Raw genomic sequence first — 19,553 nt, forward strand, 5'->3', positions numbered from 1 at the left:
CTATCTATGGTGGTGGAAAAATACGGCGGACAAAAATTAATTAAACAAAAAAAATCTATATCTATATCTCCTATACATCCATACAATCTATCTATCTATCTATACAATACATTAGAAGAGAGCCAATAACCTCTGCACACCACATATCAAGCTCTGACTTTCTCAATTATTATTATTATTTTTTAAACATTCTCAAACTCTTCCACCCCTCCCCCCCTTATTTTTTTTTCTTCAAAGCTTCCCGAACGCTCTGGACGCCTATCTCCTCTCTACTCTTCTCACTGCAACCTTCCGTCGGTCTCTACCGTCACTTTCCTCCCCACCATTACTAGTGTCGGCCTTCGCTTCCGATCTCCGTTAGGTGCCATCACCTTTCTCCCTCCCAATTTTTTTTTTTGAAGTTTCTCGAGCCCTCTGGGTTGGCATCTACTCCTCCCTTGTCTCACGACCACATCCTACCTGTCTCCACCACCACCTTCCTCTCCATCGTCACCGACGTCGGCCCTCCCTTCCTATCTCCCTCAGGTACTTTCCTTCCCACAGATCTCCGAAAAAGGTAAAGAAATGAAAAAAAAGGCAGGGAAAAGGCAAAAAAAAAAAAACAATCTATGCAGGAAAAAGTCTTCCCTTTTAATTTTTTCACATTTTCTTTGTTTTTGTTGATTCTTTTCAATATTTTTCTATTATTAGAAGTAATTTGGAATAGACTGATGATGTATGAAGATTCAAGTTCATTATAACCCATCAGGTCTATATGAATACTTTTCAAGCAGCCTAACTATTGCGGTTTGTCCGACATCTGGTCGGCAAGTATTTATCCCGACTCATGGTCAGAGGCTATTCTATCTGATCTCTCGTCGACGTGTTCTTGGTTTGAGTCTTTGGTTGGAAAACTATTAGTTCTAACTCCTAGTTGGCACGCCACACTCTCTGACTTCTCCTCGAAAGTAGATCGATCAGGCTTAGATTCAAAGGACAAGCGCTAACTGGCTATAGCTGTCAATACTATTTGGACGTAACCGTCTAATCCTGAGAATCATTTCTGATATAATCGCTTGATCCTGAAAATTATTTCTGGTGTAACTGCTCAATCTTAAGAATCACAACCAAATAACTGCATCAGATTTGGCCAGTCTGTCTACCAAAAATGATTACACAGCTGTCTCCTCTATAAATACTCAAATCCTGAGGATCCAGGTAAGTAACCCATCTTAGAGAATTAAAACTCTGCTTCTCTATTTGTGTGTTTTGACTTGAGCATTGGAAGGTCCTCGCCGGAGCACAATCCTCCGGTCCGAACTTTTTTGCAGGTTGCTCCAGCACTGTACTTCTCAATTTTTCAACATCAACTAGAACCAAGCTGCAATAAATAGAGGAATGGCTGAATCTCAGGTCTTGTAGAAAGAAGCAGACAAGTCGAAAATTCTCAAAGATGGCTGCACGCAGGACTTCCTCCCGACGAACCAATATCTCCACTTCTCGACAGGTGTAGAATAAAATAAATTATTCTGCTCCTGCACCTCCAGCGATGGTGGAGGTTCCTGCACCGGTGTAGCAACCCACGACGGTGACCATAGAGTAGTTCAACCTGCTTTTCCAGCAGGTGCAGCAATTAATTAACAGCTATTGTTCAAGCGGTGATCCAGCCTCCGCCGACATTACAATCGGCAAATCAAACCCAGCGACTGGCGGCGGATCATATCCAAGAGTCAGGGAGACGGCGGTCTCCAAGTCCTTGGTCGGGGTATGATTCAACCTCCGACCGACGATCTCCTCCGCACTTTGAGGTGCATATTAATAGAGATGTAGAAGTCGAGTGAAGACTTCAAGAAATAGATCAGAGGATCTAGTAGATTTGCAACAATCTGTCAGCCTCATCCGATGGGTTCGATTCAGAATCGCCTTTCATGGCAAGCATCCTCCAAGAACCTATCCCATCAAACTTCAAGATTCCTCAGTTGGAGAGCTACGATGGGATCACTGACCCCGTCGATCATATCAACAGCTTTCAAGCAGTTATGCTCATTCAGGAAGCCTCCGACGCTATCCTATGCCGAGCCTTCCCCTCCACTTTGAACGAAGCGATCCGACATTAATACTCCAGTTTGAAGTCAATTTTTATTTACTCTTTTTGACAGCTGAGCCAAATCTTTGCTGCCCACTTCATCACCAGTCGATGATAACAAAAGCACTCGGACCACCTCCAGACCATCAAACAGAAGGAAGGTGAGCCCATCCGATCTTACGTAGCTTGGTTCAACAGGGCTATATTGGAAGTTCGTGACCTAGATCATTCAGTTGCAATGTCCATCCTGAAGGATGAACTATTGATGGACAACTTCAAAAAGTTGCTATTGAAGATCTTTCCCTGAGATTTTCTGGAAATACTGGCTCGAGCAGAGAAATACATCCGATTGGAAGACTTTTTGGTAGAAGACATCATCCGAATAACCCCGACCGTAGGGAATCAAGAGCAGGGTGGGGCTCGCTCGCCCAGGCAGAATGATGAAAATCGCCGCCATTCAAGATCTCCATCGAGAAGAAAGCATATTTCATCGAGGAGGAATCGTTCACCTTCAAGACGAATGGACGATCTCACTCCTTTAAATACTTCAAGGAGGGAGATCTTGATGGAAGTGCAAACTGAACTACCTCTGCCTCTTAAGATGCAGACAAATCTGAAGTGCTGCGATCCAGACAAGTACTGCCTCTATCATCATGACCGCAGTCATGATACTGAAGATTGTTACTAGCTCAAGGAGAAAATTAAGCATTTGATTTGGGAGGAGAGACTGGATTGATTCATTCAACGGTAAGGTCCTCCATACCGATATCCTTCAAGAGCTAGACAGCAGTAGTGGAGACATCCCACACATCAGCAGCGACAGTGCTAGCCCCCTCAGCCTCAACCTTAGTCGGTACCAGCACAACCGTGAGAGGAGGGGTAGGCGGTAGTAGAAGATCGACCCCCACAGGGTGAAATTCATATGATAACTGGGGGTTCGTTTGGATCGATGGAGCTGCATGCAGTGAAGAAGCCTCAGCTTGAAGAGCCAATGATCTTCACAGAACAAGACGCTGAAGGTGTACAAACCCCGCACAATGATATGGTGGTTATTATTGCTAATATAGCTGACTCCAATGTACACTGCATTTTTATCGACAATGAAAGTTCTGTTGACATTTTGTACTTTGCCGCATTCACTGCAATGGAGTTTGCTCCCGAATAGTTGAATAAGTTCAGTACTCCAATTCAAGATTTCTCTGAGAGTTTGATAATTCTGGAGAGGATAATCAGACTGCCCCTTATCTTGGGAACCAAACCCAGGCAGATAACTGTTCATGTTGATTTTCTTGTGCTTAACCTACCATCAGCCTACAATATAATACTTGGCCGACCAAGATTAGGAAAACTGAAGGCAATGGTGTCAAACTACCACTTGATGAAGAAATTTCTGATGGAAGCTGGAGTGGGGCAAGTCTGAGGCAATCAAGCCATGGTCCAACAATATTTTGTTGCTAAACTGCGGACGGAAGAACAGTCGACGGCATCCCAACCTGAACTCCTAATAGGTTTGGACACTCACGATGATCTGGTCGGAGAGCATGCTCGACCATCCGAGGATCTAGTGGAGGTCCTCCTGAGGAAGAAAAATTTCTATCAAACTGTAAAAATTGGATCATCCATAGATCAGATAACCAAAGCTCGGCTAACTACTCTTTTGCAAAAAAATACAGACGTGTTTGCTTAGATGGTAGCGGACATGCCTGGCATTGACCCAGAGGTGATAACTCATCACTTGGGAGTGGATCCGACCTTCCGCCCTGTAAAGCAAAAGAAGAGAAGCTTTGCCCCGGAGTGCCAGAAGGCAATTGCTGAGAAAGTGGACAAACTGGTCAAGGTCGGCTTCATCTGAGAAGTGATGTATCCTGATTGGCTCGCTAACATGGTGCTAGTCAAGAAGAGAAATGAAAAATGGTATATGTACATCAACTTCACTGACCTGAATAAAACCTACCTCAAAGACATCTATCCTCTCCCCCGAATAGATTAATTGGTGGATGCCATTTTTGGGCACGAATTTCTCACTTTCATGGATACCTTCTCCGATTATAACCAAATCCGGATGGCATCTGAGGATGAGGAGAAAACGATCTTTATTACTGACTCTGGGCTCTATTGTTATAAGGTGATGCCCTTTGGACTGAAGAATGTCGGGGCAACATATCAGTGAGTGGTGAATAAGATATTCAAAGATCAAAATTGATCGCAACATGGAGGTCTATATAGATGACGTGTTGGTAAAAAGTCGAGCCATCTTAGATCACATAGCTAACATCCAAGAAACCTTCAAAACCCTATGTTGATTTCAGATACGGTTAAATCCCATAAAATGTGCCTTCGAAGTTAGCTTGGAAAAGTTTCTCAGATTTTTGGTCTCTCGATGAGGAATCGAGACAAATTCAAAGAAGATTAAGGTGATTCTGAAGATGTCCCCACCAAAAAATATAAAAAAATTTCAGCACCTCACCAAAAGGATTGCCTCACTCAATCGTTTCGTCTCCAGATCGATTGAGAGATATTTGCCTTTTTTTTAAACCCTTAAACAGCCGAAGGACTTGTAATGGATGATTGAGTGTCAGAAAGTATTTGAAGAGTTGAAGCAATACCTCAGCTCATCACCCTTGCTTACAAAGCTCCAACTTAGAGAGGAATTGTTACTCTATCTTGCCATATCTCTGTCAGCAATTAGTTCGGTTCTTATCCGAGAAGAAGGATGAATTTAAAATTCAGTGTATTACTCAAGTAAGATCCTTCAGGATGCTGAGACTAGGTACACAAAGTTAGAAAAATTGATATTTGCTCTGATCGTCATTGTAAAAAAACTTTGGTCCTACTTTCAAGCTCATACAATAGTACTGCTCACAGATCAACCAGTCAAGATAGTCCTCCACCGTCTAGATACGTCGGGATGTGTTGCAGAATCAGCCTTACAACTCTCTGAGTTCGACATTAAGTTCCATCCAAGGCCTTCAATCAAAGCTTAAGTCTTGATGGACTTCATCCTTGAGTGCACCATCCTCGATGAGGAGGGCTTGGAGGCTGCAGAGAGTAGCTCAATGGCGCTAGAGGAACAAATAAATATGGATCATGATCTTGAAGACCAATGAATTTTTCACATGGATGGGTCTTCCAATTCATCGGGATCAAGAGCTGGGGTCATTTTAATCAGATCGGAAGGTGATGTGATGGAGCATGCTCTGCGGTTTGAATTTTTAGCCATTAACAATGAGGTAGAATATGAGACTTTAATTGCTGGGCTTAGACTTGTAAAGGATATGAGAGCCAAGCACTTGAAGGTCTTCAGTGACTCTCAACTGATGATGGGATAAGTCAAGAGCGAATATAAAGCTCGAGAGGAGAACATAAAGAGGTACCTCGAAAAGATAAAAGAACTAACTATATCTTTTTTGAGCTTTGATATCCGACAGGTATCTCGGACACAAAACATATGGGCAGATGCGCTGTCAAAGCTAGCAGCCTCTCTATCACCCAAAGTCCAAAAAGAAACTTACATTAAGGTATTAAAGAACTCAAACCTAGAAGAACCTCTTGCTATTTAGCAGATTGAAGAAGAGTCTTGCTGGATTGACCCCTTGTTGAAGTACATCCGATCGGATGAATTACCACTTGATAGCCAGAAAGTTCAAAAAATCCACAAGCAGGCTGCCCGTTATGTGCTTCATGATGACAAGTTGTGTAAACGATCCTTCTCCCTCCTGCTTCTGAGGTGTCTGCGACTGTCTGAAGCAAACTATGCACTAAGAGAGGTCCATGAAGGGATTTATGAAAATTATTTGGGCATGAAGACTCTTTCTTATAAAATTCTCTGACAAGGCTATTATTGGCCCTCGATGCAAAAGGTGCCTCTGATTTGTCAGAAGGTGTGATCGCTGTCAGAGGATTTCTAATATTCAGCATCAACCAGTGGTGCCCCTTACTTCTATTGCTGCTCCGTGGCCTTTCGCTCAGTGAAAAATGGACATCCTGTGTCCCTTTCCTCAAACCTCAAGTCAGCATAAATTCTTTCTGATGGCCATTGATTATTTCACAAAGTGGGTGGAGGCCGAGCCTCTGACCCGAATAACAGAGGCTAAAGTTAAAGACTTTATCTGAAAATTCATTATTTGCCACTATGATCTTCCGAGGGCACTAGTAACTGACAATGGCAGACAATTCAACGGCTCATGGCTTCGAGAATTCTGTGAAGATCTTGGAATTAAACAATGCTTCACCTCACTTAGACGTCCACAGACAAATGGGGAAGCCGAAGCAACAAACATGAGTCTCTTGCAAGGCTTGAATGTTAGACTTAATCGGACTGAGGGGTCTTGGGTGGACGAGCTGTATCATGTGTTATGGGCATATTGAACAACTCAGAGAATTTTGATCGAAAAAACTCCATTCAACCTCGCATTCGAAATCGAGACAGTTATACTAGTTGAGATCGGGCTTTCTTCCTTCAGAGTCGAGGAATATAACAAAGATACCAACTCTGAATGATTGCGAACCAATCTTGACTTGGTTGAGGAGAGCAGAGAATGAGCTGCTGTGCGAATGGCATCCTATCGACTAAGGGTGATCAAGTACTATAATTTTTTAGTCAAATCTAAAGAATTTCGAGTTGGTGATTTGGTGCTACAGCACACCGAAGTCTCAAAATTTATGAAGCGAAGAAAGCTATCACCTAATTGGGGAGACCCTTATCAGATGGATGAGATAGTATGTTCTGAAACTCATAAACTGAAACAGCTTGATGGAACTCTACTCCAAAGATCATGGAACTTGGCTAACCTCCAAATATATTATCAATGATATTATAATTTTACTGAAGCATATACATGAATGAACACTCTAATTTGTCAATATCAGTTCTTCCACATATAAGTGCGAGTTATATTGAACTCGGCCTCTGATCAGCCTCGAGATATTAAAAGTCTTTGATCGGCTTATATTGAAACTCGATCTCTGATCGATCTCGAGTTATTAAAAGTCTTTGATTGACTTATATTGAAACTCGACCTCTAATCAACTTCGAGATGTTAAAAGCTTTTGATTGATTTATATTAAAACTCGACCTCTGATCGACCTCGAGATGTTAAAAGTCTTTGATCAGCTTATATTGAAACTCAACCTCTGATCGGTCTCGAGATGTTAAAAATTTTTGATCGGCTTATATTGAAACTCGACTCCTGATCGGCCTCAAGATGTTAAAAGCTTTTAATCAACTTATATTGAAACTCGATCTCTGATCAGCCTTGAGATATTAAAAGCATTTAATCGGCTTATATTGAAACTCGACCTCTGATCAACCTCGAGATGTTAAAAGTCTTTAATCAGCTTAAAATTTCTAAAAGCTTGAGATCGATCATAACTATCCCTATTTTAATGCCGAAGATAAAAGAAAAGTACTAGTAGCGTGTAACCTAAAAATTTGTGTCATATAGCTACTTCCTCAGTCTGATTTTTGAACTCGAGAGTAGGGGGACAGCATTGCGAAGATTAAAATTTTATTATAAAGTTTTTACATATTACGATGATCATGTAGAGTCAGTATGATTTAGAAAATGATAACATAAATATATATGTATATATATATGTTAATGTATGGTTGGAAAAGTTGCGACTTTATTCCAACAAGAAGCACTTATAAGAGTCTAGTCAGCTCTGACTGACATTACAAGGTAAAAAAAAAACAAAATGAAGAAAAAAAAAGTTAGCTATTCGGCTGGTGGGGCAGCATCAGTTGGCTGCACTTCTTCAATGCATCGCACTTTGTGGAGAATCATGAATTCAAGAAATATATAAGTATTCACTTGCTTTTCACGTAGCTGCATCAAAGCATCTTCCATGTTCATCTTGGGGTTGGGTAACTCGGACAGATCAAGTTGTGGGTACAAAATTTAAAGTACATTACGACAGAAGCTGTAGCCAGAATAGCGACCGACAGCAAATATTGTATGCATCATCGATTAAGAACTGTCCATCAGCTGCTCATGAGATCAAGAAGAAGAAGCTCTTTTTTCTCCTGTCGGAGATTGGCCTTCTGGTTCTCACTTTCCCGATCAAGATCTTTCATCATGGAAGATCGAAAGAAGCTCTTTTGAGCCAACATCAGTAATAGGAACAGTCACTTGGATGTCTCACTGCTGTACGTCCTTGAGAGCGGTGACGGTCTTCTTGCCACTTAATGCCCTTTGCAATTTTGAAAATTTCTCTCTAGCATTGTGGAGTTCGTCTTGAAGTTGTAATGTTCGTACAAACCTTGCCCATCCAAATTTCCTACACTTAATCAGGGACTCCAAGGTGTGGATTTCTTCATAGGTAGAGTCAAGTTGACGGCAATATACTGTCAATTTCATCCCCACCCCCAGGACTTCATTCCTGTTGCATTAGATGTCCTCCACATCTCTTTCGTCAGTTGTGCCTTCTCGGCACTGTATGCCACAACCCCTTATCAAACTTCTTGTTGCAGTTTATTAATGTCTTTTTCGACTTTGTCAAGTTCCTTCTGAGCCTTTTGAAGTCTCTCTTCCTAAATGACAGCCTTTCCTTCGAAGGATTTAAGTTTCTCCTCTAGGCTCTTGATATGAGCTTTAATATTAACTGCCATCATCGGTGAAAAAAGAGTCATCAGTAAAAGAGCGGCAGCAACTATCAGGCCGATGTCGCAAGTTTCATTCATCAACTATGCAAACAATTGAAGGCGATAAATTCAAAAAACTCATAATTTTATTTCATTAACTCAAAGTTTCTTACAGAGGCAAAAAAAAGAAGGAACAAAAAGTACAAGCATTCAATCTCCGACCTTTTCTTGGGGAGTTATATCCGGAGGAGGCTCGGAGGGACCTGCATTAGTAGTTGAAGAAGAGAGCAGCTTAGCAACATTCTTCTCCTTGAAAATAAAGAGCTCGAAGATAGTGTGAACTTCTTCATCCTCTTCATCTTCATCTTCGTAGTCCAAGAAGGTGAGATCAAGCTCCAGATGCTCCTCCTTTATTGACTTCTGACAGTCGATCCAACCTTCTTTATAAGTATGGCGAAAAATCTTTTCGCTGAAGGCTATATGGCTGTTACGGTATTCTGCAGATACCTTAAATACCTCCACTGCTCGAGCCATCTTCCCAGTGAAGATAGCTGATGCCTTGAATTTTTTGATCGAGGAGCGCTTGGCATCTTGAATGCGCTCCACAATCCTTCTCTCCATCTCTTTCTCCTTCTCCAGGGTGAGGATGAGATTGGACTCCACCTACCCAAGGGCCCCCTGGAGATTCCTGACCTCAGCCTCTAGTTCTTTAATTTTTATCCAAGCTATCTGGGCATCCATTTCGGCTCTCTTCTCATCCTCTTACATCTGAGCCTCCCTAGCCAAGTGGTTCGACAGATTGATGAGAATATGAAGTAGCTATATTTTAAATTGACTGAGTTAGAAGCAATATGATGATTAAAGGAGGAGGGGTGACAGGATAGATGTTACACCTAGTGACCCATGGTCAAAGATAGTTTTCTTTGACTGAAAATGCTTATCCTATTCATCTACTTCAACTCTGCTGGAATTACGGAGTTCTTGACAGTTTTTCAGATAGTCTTCCAGTCTTGAAAAAATAGATCCTCCAAAATGTCATCAGGAAGAGCCTCATCATTGTCAGCCTCCTTAAAAGACTCGGCCCGAGCAGGGGTCTTAGAAGACTGGGGTCGCTCGACGATCCCTTCTTCGGAGTCGGTAGTCAGGGTCGGAGTAGGTGAAAGTGTCATCAAAATTACTCTGATCTCGAAAGAGACTGCTTGGTCAACAGTGGCAAGCTCTTGGCTGAGTTAAGTAGATTTTGACTTTTTTCTCCTCTCGATCCTAGCAGCCTGAGTCTTCCTCTTCTGTGGAAGAGAGGCTTTCAATTTTGCGATATCCTTTGTCGAGGGTTTCATTTCTACAATTGTTCAACAAACATCGGATGGGAGAATTATATTTATATGTATGTATATATGTCTATATATATATATATATATATATATATATATATATATATATATATATATATATAAGAGAAAAAATGCATGGATGACCCCACTCACTCCTGGGGTCACTGGAGGAAAGTCTTGTCGAAAAAAGAGATTCGTCGGACAAAAGCTCATCCAGATGACGAGTGTTGCGATCCAAGAGATCTCTAAATCATTTTTTTTCTTCGCACTCAACTCTACGGACTTCAAGGATGAAGCTTCGATCTGACCCGAATCCAGAAGCCCCTTGTCTTCTCTCGAAGCATAGGAGATAAAAAAGAAATGGCTCTTCCAGCCGTGAATGGATGAGAGAGCACCAGAAACTAGGGAAGTAGCACCCCTCTAGGAGGAGATGTATAGCCAGTCAGCGTATGGATGCTTCTTTAATGTGAAGAGAGTCAGAAGAGAGGAATCGAAGGTCGGACTCCCGCCCGAGAGCAGAGAGCAAGAAACCTTATGATATATCTAAAGGAATTCAGAGACACAGAACAAAAAGCAATCCTGTAGAACCTCAAAAGCTCAAAAATGAAGGAAAAGATGAAAATCTAAGATCTGCTCGAAGATTTTTCTCGTGCACCGCTAATTAGCCTGGAGGTGGACTGTGGACTCGAGCATTGGAATCAGGAAGTTCAAGACAAAACTCATCTGAAATATGATATTGGGCTCAAAGTAACTCCAGGTCATTCAAGGTTAGTTCGGTTTGGATCTCTCCAAATCCGATTGAAGAATTGATTTTAGACTTAGGACTTTTTGAATTCTTCACTTTCTTTTGCATGGGGCTCTTGCTCACAGAGTTTTCGAAACCCACCATAGAAACAAAAACTCAAGGGGAAGTGAAAGGAAGAAGAAAAATCAAGAAGGTAAGAGGCACTTACCTTTGAGTAAGAGATCTAAAGAAGTAACTATCTTTTGAAGGCTCCTCGTATGGTGAAGAAAGAAGAAAATCTGTCTGTAAGAGCTTTGGAGCAAGAAAAATGACAAAGAGAGAAAAGATTTTATCGAAATCAGCAGAAGGAGGAATAAAATGAAAGAAATCATTTATTTAAATAGAAAGACGCATGTCTTTCAGAGGACATCAGATCGATACGAGTTTCTAAAACGGACCACGCATCAAGCCTTCATTAGCTCAAAGCTGGCCGATGGTCTCCATATTTAAAGCATCTTGACAGAGAAGAGTGGCGTCTACGTAGATTTTGAAAATTATTAGTTCGCTTGGAAAATCACGTGCAAATTTTTTATTTAAAAATAACTTTTTACATCTCCGACTATTCAAAAATGCCAAGATAAATACTCCCATAGTCCGATCAAAATTCGGACTAGAGAGGAGGGAGTATCTGTTAGGAGTAATTTGGAATGGGTCAGTGATGTATGAAGATTCAAGTCCATTGTGACCCATCAGATCCATATTAGCACCTTTCAAGTGGCCTAATTATTGCGGTTTGTCTGACTTCTGATCGGCAAGTATCTATCCCGACTCATGATCGAAGGCTATTCTATCTAATCTCTCGTCGATGTATTCTTGGTTTGAGCCCTTGGTCATAAAACTATCAGTTTCAACTTCTAGTCGCCACGCTACACTCTCCGACCTCTCTTCGAAAGTAGATCGATCAGACTTAGATTCAAAGGACAAGCGCCAATTAGCCATAGCTGTCAATACTATTTGGACGTAACCACCTGATCTTGAGAATCATTTCCGATGTAACCACCTGATTCTGAGAATCATTTCCGACATAATCGTCTGATCCTAAAAATCACAACCAAATAACCACACCAGATTTAGCCAGCCTGTCTACCAAAAATGATTATACAGCCATCTCCTCTATAAATACTCAAATCCCGAGGATCGAGGTAAGTAATCCATCTCAGAGAACTAAAACTCTGCTTCTCTGTTTGCGTGTTCTGACTTGAGCATCGAAAGATCATCGTCGGAGCACAATCCTTCGGCCCGAACTTTTTTGCAGGTTGCTTTAGTACTGTACTTCTTGATTTTTTGGCGTCAACCAGAAACAAACCGCAATACCTATGATTTTTCCTCTGTTGTTTCCATTCTCAGGGGTCTCAATCGGGTGGAAGTCCGGACTCTTCGCACCGTTTTCCTCACCGCCATTGCCCATTGATCTCCGTTGTCGCTTTTCTCCCCATCGTCACCGGCATCGACCTTCTCCCTCAGGTGCTTTCCTTCCTACAAATCTCCGAAAAAGAGAGATGCCCATCTCCTCTCCGCTCTCCTAGTCATTACCTCCCACTGGTCTCCACTGTCACCTTTCTCTCCATCGTCACTAGCGTCGACCCTCCCCTCCGATCTCTCTCAGGTGCTTTCCTTTCACAGATCTTCGAAAAAGAGAAAGAAATGAAAAGAAAAATAAAGAAAAAAAAATGATCAATTTTATTTTATTTTGTTGATTTTTCCTATGTTTTTCCTTGATTTTTGCTCTGCTTTTCCGTTCTTAGGGGTCTTAATCGGGTGCTTGGTGATCGTCTCTATGGACATCATGGAGGACATAAGGACCTCTTGGAGCTGGAGTTCCTCGGTCAGTTTCTCATCATTAGGGACTTTGGAGAGATCTACTTCATTAATGGCAAGTGCTTAGAGGTCGAGACCATGTACATGAGGTATGGACCGGTAGCTTCCCATATCTCTCTGAATAGAACGCTACATATGGTAGCACTGAACTATGGAATAGATGTGTTTGTAATTAAGCTGGATTTCCAATTTATAGTGATGGATGGGGTGTTAAGATAGTGTTTTATTTTGTCTAGATTTTTGTTTTTTTTGTTTAAGATTGAATAAATATGTTCAAAGTATGCAGTTTTATTTTAGGTTTCTTTGTCATTTCCCACAATACTTTGAGTCTACTGCTTAGCAAATTCTAAGCCATTTCTATAAGACTGTATTGGAGACTAAATAAAAATAGTAGTATTCAACAAAAGGTGAGGGGTAACAAAAGATGAGACCTGCATGGAAGTGAAACGGTTCAAGATTGGGTGTTTGCAAAAATATTTTTTAAATCAAAATCATTTGTTTATTACTCATGGAGATTTTTAAAGATGATTGAGGTTGCAGAGACAGTGTTGTAGGACAGTCATTATGTTTGAGGCTCTTTTGAATTCTATGAGTGTTCTGGCTTTTCTATTCAGCCACTCTGAGCCTTGCACTCGATTGAGACTCCTAAGTATAATAATATCAGTTTCACTTAATGGATCAACTGGTGTCACTTTCACTTGAAGTTCATCACCCTAAGCAGAAATTTGCAGGGCAAAAATGTACTTAAATATACTGAGAAAGAGGGAATTTAAAGATTGAAAGTAAAAGCGAGAAGAAATACCAGACTTGGAAACAAAGAAAAAAGAAGCATTCCGGTCTTATATTGTGTTTGATGAACTGATGATGGCCGGTTTCTTGAAGTATTATAAAAATGTATGTTTTATGTATAATCATAGCTTGAGAATGATTCTTGAATTTTAAATAATGAGTTTAGGGAATTAAGATATACAACTGAACTAATTGTGTTTGTTGAAATTATTGAGCATGACTAATTCGTTATAGGAGTGTAATGTTGAGAAAAACATCTTTGTTAATATATTCATATTCAAATTGGGAATGTGCCTACATGATTATGATGGAACCTTGAGAGATCCTAGAAGGGTAAAATATAGAGCTTAGGAGAAGGTTAAACTTACCTTGTATTATAATACAATCCACCATGGTATATGTCTAAATTAATAAACATTTTCACAAGTCTTCCTTATCCTGCCATCTTTCAGAAGGCTACATACAAAACCAACAAGAGTAAGCCTAGGACAACTCAGTTACTGGTGAAACAAGTTACCCAATCCAGCATTGCAACTAGAAACTCTATGATACATGAAACCTTGAAACTTTATGCCAATATTATTGCCCCATCCCCCAGTTTAAACCAAGCATTTCACATATTTGGAGACAGTCTGGAAGGATTTCTAGTTGTGCAACCTGCTGACCAATGCTGGGGTCAATAATCTGATGCAAAATTTATGAAGTGTTAGGTCTCTCTCTCTCTCTCTCTCTCTCTCTCTCTCTATATATATATATATATATATATATATTCTTTGGCTTATTTACTTCGCCATGGGCATAAGCTACATTATAGCAAAGCTGCCGACTGCACTCAGCAAGTAAGACTGTGAGATTTTTTTTATTGTATTCAGAGATAGTTGATATTTTTATTATTATAGTTATCATCATAATTTATCAAAAATTATATATGTTTTTGATAAATAATTAAAATATACGAAGGATTAGTTATTTTGTAAATTTAATATATATTTTGTTGCATAGGCACTTGCCTGATCACCTAAGTTATAGGCGGACCAATGTCTAAGGTTGCCAAGGCTATTTGGATTTAGTGGAGGATCTGATATGGAGCTAGCATTTAGAGATTTCTTATAGAGTAGTTGATGGGCTCTGCTAATATTTTTGTTATTATTTTTAGAATTTTAATTGATATTAATATGGTAAGAAAAATATATTTAAAATTTTAAAAAAATAAATTTATAATTTAACAAATATAGCAAGTTTGGTTCTCCAATATTTCACTTAACAAAATCATAGAAGCTTTCTTATGTGGGCATATTTATTATAGTTTATCTGGAATTCATGGCTAAATTGAAATTTATTTTTTTCAATTTTTTTTATAATATTATTTATAGTGTTCCATGTTATGGGCTGAGATGGGAATAAATTACACTATAGCAAAGTCAGCAAGTAAGATGTGAATCTTATTATCATTTTTTATCATATAAGCTCTCTATTATGTTTCAAGAATATGTTATCATTTTTATAGCTTTTGAATTTCAAAAAAAATAAATTTTAAAATTAAATTTAAAGTTTTAGATAGGAATGATACTTAGTATCTTATACTTGATGCATGTAGCTATTTGGCATATAAGTACTATTATTTTGTATTGAATGATTGTACGTTTCTAAAGAGAAAAAAAAAGATCAATATAATTTTTTTTAAAAAAAATATATGTTCCAAATAAAAATATTAAATTATTATTATTATATTTTATTAATTTTTTTATCATCATTTAAGTAGAGCATGCTATATAGTATAGGTTATTTGCTAGTTTATATCCATACAATACATGAGCTCTTCCAGCACGCCATGTGTGGAGCTCTAAACTACTCCGATGGTTTTTGTCCTTCGATGTAGTTTTTTTTTTTTCTTCGGACCCTTCCCAAGCCCTCTCGAAGCTTCTTTACCCCTCGTAGATGCTTGTCTTCTGCCTGCTCTCTTTGCTGCCACCTCCCATCGGTCTCTGCCGTCACCCTCCTCTTCATCGTCGTTGGCATCGGGCGTGCCACTCCAATTTTTCTTGAGTGCTTTCCTTTCCATAGATCTCTATAAAAGAGAGATACTGACGTCCTCCTACTCTTCTCACTATCACCTCCCATAAATCTTTACTATCGCCTTCCTCTCCATCGTCACCACTGCCGATCTTACCTTCCAATCTCCTTTAGGTACTTGTCTTTCCACGGTCTTGAAAAAAGATAAAAAATAAAAAAAATAAAAAAATAAAAATAAAAATAAAAATAAAAGAAATACCCAACACAAAACCTCAGCCATCATCTTGGCTTTCCTATGCGGCCGTTCCCAGCTTCCCATCCGATTGGGAGGCTTGAGGATGAGAAAAATAGAGGATAGATGGGGGCAAACAAGAGAGCCACCACCTCTCACCGTGCTCCAAGCCTCCAACTCGGTTGGGACTCCTAAGGATGGAAAAAATGGAGGAAAAAGGGCGAAAACATAAGAAAAATCAACAAAAAAGAAAGACGGAAAAAAACTAGCCACCGTCTAAGCTTCTCTGTTCGGCCGCTCCAAGCCTCCCACTTGGTTGGGACTCCTAAGGACGAAAAAAATGGAGAAAAAATGGGGCTTCCTTTTCGTTTCATTTCATTATATTTTTTCGAGATTTGTGGGAAAGGAGAGCACTTAAGAGAGATTAGAGGGGTTTCTCAGGTTCCGATTGGCCTTTTTTTTCTTAAGTACATGGGATTTTGTGCGAGTTGTGGCACTGTAAGTTGGTCTCTTGAGGTTTTGAGAGCTTAATCTTGGTAGGAGCATGATATTTTGTAGGGTTTGGGGATTTTTTATCTAAAGAATTCTTCTTTGCCTACAACATTTCAATTTATGGGGCTCTATTCTCATGATAATGATGTTGGGGGCTACCTGATGGAGATCACCGGCGGCTAGCATTTTTAGTGGAGGCATGGTATAGGTGAATGGAGGCCATTGTACATTTTTTTTTACTGTATATATAGGGAGAGTTCAGAACCCACGACAGTATCCTCTTCGAAAAGATAAAAAAGAAAAAAAATGATCAAGTCTTGCCTTTTAATTTTTTTCTCTGCTTTTTCTATTCTTGGGAGTCCCAATCGGGTGGGAGGCTTGGAGGAGATAAATGGCTGAGGTGTAAAATTTTCGTTTTTGAATTATTAGGGGCATATTTGCCAACATTCTTTCTTTTACTTCTTTTTTTCATTTCAATAAATGAAGAAAAAGGTTGGTAGGAGTTGACAAATAAATCATGCCTTTACTTATATGTAGTTACAAAACTTTTTTTAAAAAAAGAAATTCAAAGGATAATGGTGGTGTCGAGGGCTTTCCAATATTTTGTTCTAGTTATGTGAAAGTCAGTTAATGTGAAAGTCTTCTATGAGGAGGGCAGCGGCTTTTCTTGAAGAAGTGAATACGAAGAAAGATAAATATTGCTTCTTTTTTCTATTGTTTTCATTATCTAATAGCAAAAAGTTTTAGAAGTAGTTCACAAATGAATCATGCCTTTCATTCATCGACTTATGTTGATATATATTTTTCTTTTAGGATTTGCAGCAAGTTTAGAGGATTGGGGTGCTGAGTGCCTTCCAACATTTCATACTGGTTCTGGGAAGTCAGTTACAGTAAGACAGTCTTCTATGAGGAAAGCATCAGCTGTTCTTGAAACAGAGGGTATGAATAAAGGTGAATCAGTTGCTCCTCTTCTTTTTGTACTATGCTTTTGGCTATTGCTTACCCTTTATTTGCATATTGCTAATGTCTTTTAATTATCACGAGTGACACTGTTTTTTTTTAATTATTGCACATGAATGTTGGAATTAAAATGATAAATGCATCTGGAGGAACTTTAAGTTTGTCTATGGCATCAATAGAATTTTATTTTTTTAAATTTTAAAATAACATATTATGATATTTTGTCAAAAAATTTTGAATTAGTTATGAATGAAAATGAACATAAGCTACAAGCTTTTACGTATCTTTTAAAAGTCATAAAACATTAAATTTTTTTCTCTATTTTTTTTTGGGCACATTTTAATAAATTCAATAAGAATGTCTTTGTATCGTCTGACATGATTGCTTTCATTTTTTTTTTATTTTTTTTCTAATTAAAAATGTGCTAAAATTATTTTAGATGCAGTTCATAAATTAATGATTGCATTCACATTGTCTCTTTACATATATGTGTATTTTCATTTATGAGCTGCAATAGTTTCGGAGGATGGTGGCAGTGACGGGGCTTTTCTAATATTTCGTACTGGATCGGGAAAGTCAGTTATGGTGAGTCAGTCTTCAATCAGGAAGGCAGCCGCTGTTCTTGAAGAAGGGTAAATTGTCAGCTTTTCTTCTTTTATTTTAATTAATTCTTTCTTACGTGCTTTCGCTTTTTATTTCTGTGTTTTTTGAAATGGTATCTTTCTTAGTTGCTATTTGAATGTGTTTCAGAACCAAATTTGGTCAAACAAATCATTGGAATCTTTTGTCATTTGAAATAGAACAATGCAAAATTCGATCTGAAACTTTGAATGAGCTATGCATGTGAGTACACATTATTTATTTATTCCATGTATTAATGTGTAGGATACCAGTAAAGTGTGAACATTGGTGTATGATATACTTGAGTAGTGAATTGTATTTGACGAGGTCAGAAAAGTTCCAGATCTAGCATCCATAACCACAAGAGAATAAAGGAAAGTTTCATATATAACATAGTGCGTTACTTGTTCCCCAGTGTGATCGAGAAACACATTCACCAACAAAGTCCTAATCTCTCTGTATAAAACCAATGAAGTCCTTATCTTTAGGTACATGAAACTGTTCACCATTTTTATTGGGCATCCCCAAATTAGGTTAGCCTGAAGCCCAATCCTGTGTTCTTCTCCAGACTTGATTTTTTTTCTGTACATTTGCTGCACATATGTGAACCTTGAGCATTATCTGGACCTTGCAATCTCAAATCCCTTACCTTACTCCCTTAAATATGGCTTCTTTTCCCTCCTCAAATCTCCAGCACTACTTCCCTGGAGTGTCAACTGGCATAATCCAATGGGCATAAGAAAGTTAGATATTGCTTTATAGTTGGATGATGGTGCTACAAGGTAACCGATACTCATTCTGACCTTGCAATTTAAGTATTCATTAAGCACTTCATCCCACCCATGGGCATGCATACTCCTATAGGCCCATTTTTAATGTTTGGCAAGATGATTATAAACCATAGTTGCTATATTCTGAAGTTCTCAGTGTGCAGGATCATAAATATATCATGTACATAAGTTTAGTTGCATTGTATATGCCCGAGTGTTTCCTTCCATGGACGATAAAAAACTTGAAAATAATTTCTTTTACATTTTCTCTGCTCTCTCAATTGATAAGCCATTAACTGTTTGGTTCCCCTATATTCTCAGTTGGTTTGCAAGATGACAGGAGATGGTCAATAAAATGGAGGAGCACACCTGGAAGCATATTAATGGAAGGAGATTTCAGAACAAATTAGATAGTTCTTCTTAAAAAAGATGAGTTTTTTCTCCTTCTTGAATAGATTAGTGTGTTTTAAGCATATGATAGCTGAGTTGCAAATATTCTTCTCAATAAGGAGAGAGGAGAATAGTATGATTAGATATATCGAAAGAACATCATGTTTTTAATGTGTTGGTGGAGCATGAATTTTTGAATCTATCAATGTGGAAATAAAGAATGAAATTTCTTTGCTAATTGGTTTTAAAAAATTTGATATTAAGATAAATATGTTAATATGTGAGTGCTACATGTTAATTATGGTGTTGCTATGAATGTTTTTTTGATCTCTTACTATTTGCAAGATGTTAATAAAATAGACACTACTAAAGAAGATGTTTTTAGGACAAGCTATGTGAACATAGGAGAGTAAGAGGAACATAGGATGTCTGATTCTTTTTATATTTATTCTAGCATCACATCTTCCATGAACATCCGGGTGAGGTTGCTTTGCGAACATAATTTTGATTTGATATGTTAATTTTCTGCTGGTATTTTTGCATGACCTTGACTTAAATATTATATGTTGGTTTCTTGGAGATTAAACTTTTAATAAAATTATTACCTTATCTAAAATTTGGTTTTAGTTTTTTCTTTATTTTAAATATGTTTGGTTGGAAAAAATTTGGGTTTTTGAGTCTTTTTATGCATGGATTTTCTAATTA

General features: G+C 38.6%; 1 protein-coding gene across 1 annotated transcript; it reads left to right on the forward strand.

Moving 5' to 3' along the window:
* Positions 1-6: 6 nt before the first annotated feature.
* Positions 7-18,933, forward strand: LOC109504768 (uncharacterized). Its single transcript, XM_073253433.1, has 5 exons — positions 7-12; positions 402-525; positions 16,921-17,058; positions 17,585-17,699; positions 18,780-18,933. Exons 1-5 carry the CDS (start codon positions 7-9, stop codon positions 18,793-18,795), a joined length of 399 nt encoding a protein of 132 aa, XP_073109534.1. The 3' UTR covers positions 18,796-18,933.
* Positions 18,934-19,553: the final 620 nt, after the last annotated feature.

The sequence above is a fragment of the Elaeis guineensis genome, chromosome 3 (assembly GCF_000442705.2).
Source record: "Elaeis guineensis isolate ETL-2024a chromosome 3, EG11, whole genome shotgun sequence".
Lineage (NCBI taxonomy): Eukaryota > Viridiplantae > Streptophyta > Magnoliopsida > Arecales > Arecaceae > Elaeis > Elaeis guineensis.

Bases quoted from the DNA above. Each gene is read 5' to 3' on its own strand.
- LOC109504768 (XM_073253433.1), top strand. The intron at 526-16,920 runs GTACTTTCCTTC...TTTTTCTTTTAG, and splicing joins TCCCTTCCTATCTCCCTCAG to GATTTGCAGCAAGTTTAGAG. The intron at 17,059-17,584 runs GTGAATCAGTTG...GAGCTGCAATAG, and splicing joins AACAGAGGGTATGAATAAAG to TTTCGGAGGATGGTGGCAGT.